Here is a 10,199-nt window from a genome sequence, read left to right as displayed (position 1 = left end):
TGGACAGAAATTACTAGAGAGTAGGTTTAGATTAGACATCCACAAGAACTACTTCACAGTTAGGGCGGCTAGGAGCTGGAACCAACTTCCTAGGGAAGTGGTGCTGGCTTCTACCCTGGGGATCTTTAAGAAGAGGCTTGATGACTACCTGGCTGGACTCAAATGAGTCCAGTCTTTTCTCCCACCCAGGCGGGGGGGTCAGACGTGAAGATCTACAAGGTCCCTTCCGACCCGACTTCTATGATTCTATGACCCCAGCTGACTTCCTGCCCCTGGGGCAAGGGGCTGGACTCGATGGTCTTCTGAGGTCCCTTCCAGCCCTAATGTCTATGAAATCTATGAAATTCCTTGAGAGCCCTGTCAGCACCTCTCTCTCACCTCTGATAATCAAAGGACAAGGTCTTTCATCCACCCTTTGATTTTCCATTCTAAGGATATCAAACAACAGTTTTTCCTTAAATATTCAAAAGCAAAGTGTTTCCTTGTTTTGAATCATACAGTTCCGTGACAGTGGTAGATCTACTTGAAGTGTATCTCTGATTGTCCTTCTCTTACTCTGTATACTAAGAGTTCTATATGTTCACTGAAGTTTACCTTTGAAAGAGGCCAGCATGCACTGCAGGTAAGCCTGTCTCACAGCTGACGTAGAGGTTTTGAGGCTGACAGCTTTCTTTAACCACTCCACCAGGTTCCTGGGAACTTCAGTAGTGAACCGATTACACCAAAGAGCAAGAACAGAGACAGCATGGACCAAAGTGCCTTCATGTACTGGGAAAAAATGCAATACACGAAGTCAGAACAGCTAACTCATACCTAGGTATGCACTGAACGAAGGCATGACAGGCCAGAAAGAAGAGGGTGAAGGAAAAGAAAAGAATCCACTGTCTGTTTACATAGAATTGATATACTGTCTCTACAAAGCTTCATAATCAAGATATAACACGAATCTACCCAAAGGCTCTTCTAATTCAACACGTGTGCATAAGAGTTGGTCTTGTGCTAAATAATGCACTGAGCCAAAGAACTAATTTAGTTTAGACGAAATTGAGAAGATCCAGACTAAAATGTGACAGTGCCCTCACCTTCTTGCTGCAGGAAAGGGATGAAAAGTTCAGCCATGGTTCCACTAAGGGCTTGACTTGAGGGTCCAGAAACCGCATGATGACTAAGACTGCCAATACCTGGAATGACAGAACACTCATAAGTTAGGACCGAACAACTGTAGTCACCACAAAACCTGGACAATGTTGAGTGCAACTGACAGTGTATCCCAACCCCTTCAATTCTGTCTGCCCCTATCTCTCTCCATTTCCTATCCTGGATTCCACCATCTGGCAGGTTCTTTAGTTGCAGGACCTGTCTAAATATCAATTACTGATGATTCCACCTAACCTCCTCTTTTTTGGTGAGACGTGTTTAAAGCTTCCTCAGTTTCTGTTGGCCTCAACTAGCACCAACATGAACAGCAGGTCATTAATATGCAGGCAACAATGTAGAACAGCACCTGGCACCTTCTACTGCTAATTCAGGATTAGAAGCCTGGCATCTGTCAGCTGTCCAGACACTGAAAACTCAAGCAGCTAATATACTTTACCATAAAAAAGCTTCAAAATCCTTACCTGAAAGGACACTCATCTTTTGAGCCACCACTGTCAGCTTCCCCTCTGAACCTGCCCACAGAAAGCAAGATGGTGAAAAACTTGGTTCCAAGCAACCCAACTAGAACATTAATTAAATTAGTGACCAACATGTTGTTTTTTTCTTTTTAAACAGAATCCTGATCAGCTTTCCATCTGATCCAGACCTTCGTGGCTCTATTCAGCCTATGGATGATTTACAATATGGAAGACCCCTTAAATCAAACAAACTTAGCCAACTCACCCCCTAGGATAGCAAATAGGTGTCTCCCCAGTGACTCCACAGCTGACGGGTCACTGCACTGCCAAGCAAGGTTCTTTAATGCCACCACTGCCTCATCCATTAGCTGGGGACTGTTGGATTTCAGATGACCTAACAATGGAATGCACAAGCTAAGAGTTACTCAAGACTAAACATCTCCCCACAACAAAGCATGGAATCAGCTTTATGCAAGACACATGGCCTGTCTTAACTTCTGTCCAAGTGACGACTTTCTCCCTTTTACTTTGGAAGGGCATATAACCAGTGCTAATAATAAGTCCACAGTTCTGCGGCACTTTAAAAAGTATTTAAAAATGTACAGTCTTGTCCCCTGCAATATTGGAAGAATGATACTTCCCTTTTACAGATGGAGAAAATTAGCAGACGGCACTTTCACATGTGCTCTGGAGGAGGGTGGGGGGCAGTGCTTTAAAGCGCCGCCGCCTCTCCTGTATCAGCATCCCTGCACTTCAAAATGGCGGTGGGGGCACTTGAACAAAGGCTCATTCAACAAGCTTTAGTTCAAGCTCCCCTGCTGTCATTCTGAAGAATGGGGACGCTGATACGAGACACGGGAAGCTACTAGAGTTCGGCAATTGACACAGTGACGCTGGAATTCCAGAGCATCACAGCAGCCTCCGCACTCACGTATAGGCACCCAGAGAGATTAAGTGTCTTGTCTACGAGCACAGAGCAAGTCTATAGCAGGGGAGGAAAAAAAAATCTGTCCGCTGACTCCAGACTCCAAGCTTTACCCTAAAGAATCCTCCCATCCTAAACAAAGCCGCTGCGTGAAGTAGTAGTTCCTAAAACAAGCTTCAAGTCTCTTGAGAAGTTTCACATGCAGTATTTCAATTCCAAATCATAATATTCTCCTTCCAACCCCAGAGATAGGACCTTTCCAGGATCAGCAAGGTGGCACTTAATAGCAAAGCAGTCGTGAAGGCACCTGTAGGGAGTCCTGCTCTGAATGAGGCATACTATGCAAAAAGTTATGGTACTTACTAGCCAGTCCTTTCACAATGTCCACAGCATATTGGCTGAGATCAAGTTTCACAGATACCAGCAAACAGGAGATTGCTGAAGACAGAAAATAAGTTATGGTAATATGGATTTTGTTAAACAACTGGCTTTAAGCCTTCCAGTATCCTTTCCTCTGGTTCTAAGTTGCCAGAGCCCAAAGGAATTGTTCCAACATGAGAAGTGAAAAGAAAACCACAGAAACAGCATATGTAAGAAAATTATCCTCAGAATTATTCTTAGCACTTGGAAGCGAAACAACAGATACCAGGATCCAGATCCCTAGAATCAAACAGTGAACCCCACCTCTACACTCTGCAAAGCCAAACCATCCCTCCACCTAGCTCTGCTCAAAGCAAGGAGCCTGCCTGAACACAGTCCAGAGGGACCCAACACTTCTGTTATCCTTCTGTTTGGGGGCTGGACCCGATGATCTCATGAGGTCCCTTCTAGCCCTAATGTCTATGAAGTCCCCACCAGCCCCAGGAACAGCTCTTCATGCCCTTCCTATTGTTACTTTATAGGACAGTGTTTCTTAACCTGTAAGTTATGACCCAAAAGTGGGTTGTGAGAATATATGAAAGGGTTGTGAACAAACTTTAAGAATGGATCAACAAAGTTTAAAAATCGATTCTCCTTTAAAAGAAGAAAAAACGTGGGAAACTGGGTTTTCCCTTGCAGGCTATCAGAGTTCTAGCCTTCAAGGGGCTGCTTGGGGTCCCCCTATGCCACACACAATGCACCCCCCCACCCCATCCCACAAACTCATCCCCTGCCCCAGACACTGGGTGGCTGGGGCCTAGGGGCAGGGGGCAGGAATGAGGGTCACTGGGTCAGGACTGGCCATCCATATTTACAAATGGGTCCTGGTACAAAAAAGGTTGAGAACCACTGTTATAGGAGACTCACTTTCAATCACATTCTCAGGGCTCCGCAGCAGGGATTTCTGAAGAGTTGGTAAGACCAGGTCCTTGAATTCAGCATGAGACATGTAACGAAGAAGGGGAGAACAGTTTTCCTGCAAAGACAACACAATCAGGCACCAGCCCAGCAAGGAACATCACACATGGGACAAAAGTGCATGCAGTTCTGTCACAGTGCATCTTACCAGAAGATGTTTCTGAGGTTTTGTCTTACTCATAAGGATGGTCTTGACATAGAAATCCAGAAGGGCACTCTGAATAAACAGAACATCAATTACAGCCATGTCACAACCTGCTTGCACTCCCTATATGTCATCTGCTGCTATGGGTCCTGGTCTACCTTGTTTTCCACCTCTAAAACACAGCTTCACTGAATAGGCTATAATCTGAACCCCACTGTCACCCCAGAGATCCAATATGAAGCACAGTTCTTTCCTCCACTTGCTCAATGCTCCCAAATGCTCAAAAGCCACAAAGTCGGGTGCTCAGTTCTACTTCTGAAATGGGCAGAGAGGGAAGGAGTCATGGCAATGTCCCTAATGCATAGGCCAAGCTAGATGACCAAACAGTTTTCCTAATCATAGCTCAAATCAGCATGCAGGAGCTTTATAAGCATTGCAGCCTCACTTAACTATCACAGTGACAGATGCTGAGACCAGAGGCAGATGTAATGCCTCAGCCTAGCTGTAACCATCCTTCCCACTTCCTCATGGAAAGAAAGCCATTGTTCTGCACTCACCTTGTGTCTGTTAACAACATCCATCTCCTTCTGAATGGTGCAGAACTGTACCAGAAGCCCCAGCATTGCAGCATAACTCTGGTTTGGTTCTAGACCAAGAATGACAGAAAGGTATTGATCCACCAGTCCCAGGTTCTGTGGGAAGGAACCATTAGACATATTAACTCAAATGAACTCAGAAAAGTCAATAAAAAGGTCACATGCTGTTAATTATACACCACCTCCTTCCACAGCTTCTTCAGTTTCTTCACAGCTCCATCCACTGCATGCTTGTGAGAACCACCCAGGACTTCTAAAAGAAGCAAGCATTGAACTTCCACCTGCCAAGAGAGAAAAGCAAACAAAAAAACATTCAGATTGGCTTTCTGTTTGAAGGGAAAAAAAAAGGTGGTGTCCACTGCATCTTTGTGTGAAACCTTTACGATCTTTGTTAGTAGCTTCCTCACTGGATTACATCATTATGGAAAGCCTTGTGAGCTGAATAACAGAAGACTTTAGCAGATGTTCATGAGGTTGATATTAAAGGAAAGTGGAGAACTGACTGTAAGCAGATTTCATTAAAGTTTTTTTTATCAGTGCACTGTTTAGAGAACAGTGCTCTGCATCAGGTAATCTGGCAATTTTCAGTGTTCCAAGACAGCAGAAATTAAGTGCATAGTACAGGTCATCCAAACAACATTAAAGAGAAAGGCTTCAACACCAGCCCATAATACAGAACTGGCAGCTTCCCTAGGACAAGCCTGGGATGAGAATGGTGTAGTATATTGTGGGTAGAGGTGAGAAGGTCCAAGACTTGAACAACAATTCTGCTGCAGTTCTGTAAAGAAATGTGCAAAACAAGTTTGTCTCCAGTCAGGGTTGTTAATCCCATACACCAGTGTATGTCTCTTGTCCCCCTTACCAAAACAAGGCAAGACGAACAAGGCCAAGCGGAAGTGTAGAAGTGTATACAGTAAACAGCAAGAGAAAGGTCCTATGAACATTTTAACGCAAGGTAATGCAAGACATATTTTAACACAACACAACACAGATTGTTTCAGTTGCCACTCCTGAGATCAGAGTCACATTACAGAATTGCTCATGTTACCCTATTAACCCTGAAGAGACTTCAACATCTGAAATCATCTTCCCTATCCCTGAAGGACAAGCGACCTTTCAAAAGCACCTACCAGCTTCTTCCATATTTCCCCTTGTCTTTTGTCCCACGTTGGGAAGACTACACGTGCAAGCAGGCAAGTCCAGGAGAGAGCCAGCACAGCTGCAGATCCACTGCTCTTGCTGTTAGAGAAATGGGAAAAGGGGAGTGAATCTACATCTTGAAAGGTATTGCTCAGACAGACTCCCAGGAATATACCCAAAGTGAAGAGCACTGTGTGCTTAATGAGCAAATTCATGGTAAGAAAAACAGATGAAATTTCATGTTTTAAATCAAGTCTCAGTCCAAATAAGTCATGCTGTTAGTAGCAGAAATGTCTGAACCACACACCAAGGACCAACCTTCACCTTGTGAGGATCTCATACCACCAAAAAAAAGATCATTTATACAGTATTGCACTTATGGCTCTTCATAGAAGATACCAAGACAGGAGAGTGCAAATATTTTACCAGCTGGGCCCCTGTACTGCAAGTGGCCCTGAAACCTCATTTACTGCTCTCACTTACAGTCTGAGTGGCGCTGCCTCAGACTGCTGAATCACTGTGCACCTGTTACTCATAACCAGCTTACATTTCATTTTGGCACATGATACAGTAAAAGTTTTGTTATCTAGCACCCATGGGCAATGGGGGGTGCCAAATAACAAAATATGCCAGTTAACTGAGAGGCCCGAACAGGTGTCTTTGCCTGTTCAGGTCGCCACTTCTCCTGCTGCGCCTGGGGCATCGCTGACCCTCCTGCAGGCCCTGAGGGATAGGGAGGCGGCCCCACATGGGCTGCTCTGCCCCAGGCCATGGGGGCTTGGCGAAACCAGAAGTGCCACAGTGGGCACTTCCGGTTTCACTTTACCTTACAAGCTGGCATGCCAGTTAATAGAACATGCTGGCTTGTAAGGTGCCAGTTAATGGAGCTTTTACTGTATTCTGATTTGTGTCATATCTATTTCAACCACTTCTATAATCCCCACCTCAGGCTCCACTCAGAGAAGATGGACGTTTCATATTTGTCACAACTCTAAGGATCATGCAAGTCTTTTGACTTCTCTTTCTCTCTCAAGGTACAATACTGTAGCCAACCTCCTTCCAGAAAAGAAGAGTACTAGAATCCCTCAAGATCCAGGTGCTGTCACACAATACCACAAGAGTAAGTACTATATCACTTGGAGTCCATAAATCAAGACGAGATATTTTTTCTTAGAGCTGTCCTCCAGCTCAGTCATTCTTAGCCTGACTTATGCAGAAGGTTTGTTTACATCACACCAATCATTTCTGAACCTGTACCCTAATTGGGGTCTCTGTGAGCTACTGTAATACAACATGCTTTAGAAACAAACCTCAAGAACAAGCAACAGAATCAAGCCAACAGAAGTCAATAAGAAGGTTTTGAAGGCAAACAACTGGACACCAGATGGGCTAACAGATAAACACCTCTCTCCTGATCATTTCAGAGATCATTTCTTGATAAAGCAGCTGATATCCATTCACTTGTACTTGAAGGTTAATGGAAGAAACCAGTAATCCAGTCCCATCATACTAAACATAAGAACGTAAGAACTGCCATTTACTAGGTCAGATCATAGGTCCATCTGGCCCTGAATCCTGTACGTGTCAGTGGCAGAGAGTGGATGCTGAAAAGAAGAGTGAACTGAGTACAAGCAGGGTTTTTTCCACTGTTCCTCTCTCACTTGCAGTCTCCAACATTTAAGTTCCAGGAAGTCCTAAGTCAGAGGCTGTCTCCCTAACTCCCATGCTCAATGGCTAATGATGCCCCTTTGCTCCAAGAATTTGTCCAATACCTTTTTTAATCTGGCTAAACTGTCAGCTGCCACAACATCTGGTAGTAACAAGTTCCATGCTTAAATTGCATTCTGTGTGGAAAAAAAACTTCCTTTCGTTGTTTCCAACTTACTACCTACTAGTTTCATTTTGTGACCACTAGTTCTGTATTGTGATAGTAAATAATAAATTCATGTTCATTTTCTCTTCATTTAATTTTTGTAAACCCTTATCACAGGCTATAATAGACAAACCCTGATAAACAAATGTCTTGTATTCCAAAGGAATTTGCCTCTCCCCTTCCTTATGGGTACTTGATGTCCCGTGTCTAGACAAAAAAGTACTAATGGCTGTACTCTCATCTGAGAGTCACAATAGGCTTCAGCAGAGGTTTCTGAGTCACCCTTGAAGGAACAATCATGCTTCTAGGGAAGATGGTGGGAGTGGTAAATGAGAATACAATATGAATAACTTTCCCTAACAGTGCCTGGAAGAGTAAGATTTAACAGCCTACCTAGGAGTAGGTCATTTGAGTCCATCTGGAGCACAAAGGACTGATGCCAGCATTTTAGGATATGGCTCCACACAAAGCAAAGGAGTATCATTCAGCTCCTCCTCACCTGGGAACTCCAGCCTTGCCACTGATCCCTGAAGACTGCAGGGATTGCAGAAGGTTCTTTGCTGTTGCTTCTGGCTGGGATTCAGCAAGCTGTTGGAGAGCTAATTGCAAAGCTCTACGAGACGCTGCATCTCTGAAAAGGAACAAAAACCACCTTCTGCAAACGTTACAAATCCTGACTGAGCTGCATGAACTAAGTTCTGGACGCTGCACAGAGTATTCCACTTCATCTTCTCATCAGTTCAGCCTTACTGCTTCAACTGGTAGAAAAACTACCATCTGATCTAGATTCATGGCAGGACACAATCCCTAGCTCAGCAGGCAGCCTGGCCCAACCGGCAGGAACACTATGGGAATGTCCATACCATAAAACAGGATGAGAAAGGCAGTCTAGCAGCCCCAGGAGGCAGCACTGGGCTTCTAACCACTTCTTCACTACAGATCATAGTTTATATCCAACCCCAGAAAATTCAGGTATCCCTCCTCCCCATACCCCCAAATCCCAAAACTCTGTAAGGGCATGGAGATTTACTCATAAAATGGATCATGGCATTCAGCTCTTAATTAGGTTTTAAACTGAAAACTTGTGGGAGTCTAATAGTATGTTAATCCCAAGTGACACCAAACTGCATTACCACCACCATTTACTGATGTAGGATACTACAGAATGGTTTAACTAGCAAATGTACAGCCTTGCCAGGCTTTTGTACTCACCGGTATCGATGCAGAGTGAGACAGAAGAGTTTACACAGGACTTTAACTGCCCCCTCTGGCAGATCTGAAATAAATTGCATTCCAAAGTATTAATCTGTGAACCAACACTAAGCTGCAATCCCACACACATGCTTGTGCTTTCATTCCCCGCCCTCCCCAGATTTCCATGAAAATGTTCATGGCAGAAAAGCGAGGCAGGCGCATATGTGTTGGTGCCTAAAGCAGTACGTTTCAACCTCAACGGACTTGAGGCACCCTTCACTGGATTCGAGGTCCCAAAACTGTTGTGAATTGAATGGCACCCAATTTCAAGAACTAATGTACATATTACAGTGCTTGCTTCTTGCACAGGGGCTGGGGAGTGGAGATGGAGGATCAGCCAAGCAGGAACAAGCTTGAGCCTGCACTTATCTGTCTATCTCCTCACACCTGGCTCAGCAGCACCCTGGTTGAAAATCACTAGTCTAAAGCCTTGATGGACTGTCATGAATAAAAAAGAGATGACTCAGTATTCTGTGGTCTAAGATGCAGGAAAAGTCATTGTGCCCAGCACTTTTAAATTATTTGTTATGGAAAATTCTGAGAAGTTGAATAAAAAAATCTCTCTTATTTGTTCATTTTCAGTCACCTAATAAATGTTACTGAGGTCATTTAAAATCAACACTCCTCTGGAACATCTCAAGTCTACTTTGCATTTTGTAACAATTCAAAGAATCTTGTTCAGAAACAGATTGGTTAAGATGACAAACAACATAACTTTTATGTTTTCTCATATCCTTTGTAGTTACAGATTTCATAATGTAAATACGACTTTTTCATTAAGATTAGATCCAAAAGGGCAGAGTTATACATTTAAGTCTTCCTTCTAAGAATTCATACTCACTTAAAGAAAGCTGCTTACTCTTTACACCAGGAGTATGGCGAGTCAATCGCCTCTCAGGAAGAAACTATGGACAGCATAATACTATCTTCATATTTATAAGGTACCTTTCACCCTGAAGCAGGCAATTAACTTTACACAGAAGGAAACAATTCACTTGCCATTGTAAAAAAACAACATCTAGGGTGCTGTGAAACTGCTATATAACAATGCCCAACAACACAAGACAACATGTTAAAACAGACACTAGGAAAACCATGAATTTAAATTATTCTTCCAATTTCATCTAGACAGAATGTAATTCATTTCTTAAGAATTAGGCAGGACACCCCCACAATGGGACTATTTAACAGCTAGGACTGTTTCTTCATAAGGAAGGCCAACCGCACCTTGGCATGCATCCCCAGATGCATCTCGAGCAGGTCCAAGGAGGTGATCCTCCCCCTCTATGCGGCACTGGTCAGGCCGCAGCTG

General features: G+C 43.8%; 1 protein-coding gene across 2 annotated transcripts in view; it reads right to left on the bottom strand.

Annotated features, from left to right (window-relative positions):
• The window catches only part of GCN1 (GCN1, eIF2 alpha kinase activator homolog), a 69,735-nt gene that overhangs the window by 55,572 nt on the left and 3,964 nt on the right, over window positions 1-10,199 (bottom strand). For both annotated transcript variants that reach the window (XM_019539233.1, XM_019539234.1), the window contains exons 3-14: window positions 8,846-8,909; window positions 8,133-8,264; window positions 5,751-5,859; window positions 4,803-4,901; window positions 4,582-4,716; window positions 4,028-4,096; window positions 3,829-3,937; window positions 2,905-2,979; window positions 1,882-2,010; window positions 1,620-1,670; window positions 1,083-1,181; window positions 595-768 (exon numbers count right to left, since the gene is read on the bottom strand). In XM_019539233.1, the coding sequence (XP_019394778.1) occupies window positions 595-768; window positions 1,083-1,181; window positions 1,620-1,670; window positions 1,882-2,010; window positions 2,905-2,979; window positions 3,829-3,937; window positions 4,028-4,096; window positions 4,582-4,716; window positions 4,803-4,901; window positions 5,751-5,859; window positions 8,133-8,264; window positions 8,846-8,909 (1,245 nt within the window). The remainder of the gene's footprint in view (window positions 1-594; window positions 769-1,082; window positions 1,182-1,619; window positions 1,671-1,881; window positions 2,011-2,904; window positions 2,980-3,828; window positions 3,938-4,027; window positions 4,097-4,581; window positions 4,717-4,802; window positions 4,902-5,750; window positions 5,860-8,132; window positions 8,265-8,845; window positions 8,910-10,199) is intronic.

Source organism: Crocodylus porosus, unplaced genomic scaffold, assembly GCF_001723895.1.
Source record: "Crocodylus porosus isolate Cpor-Errol unplaced genomic scaffold, CroPor_comp1, whole genome shotgun sequence".
NCBI lineage: Eukaryota > Metazoa > Chordata > Crocodylia > Crocodylidae > Crocodylus > Crocodylus porosus.
This window is presented reverse-complemented; position numbering and strand designations above follow the sequence as displayed.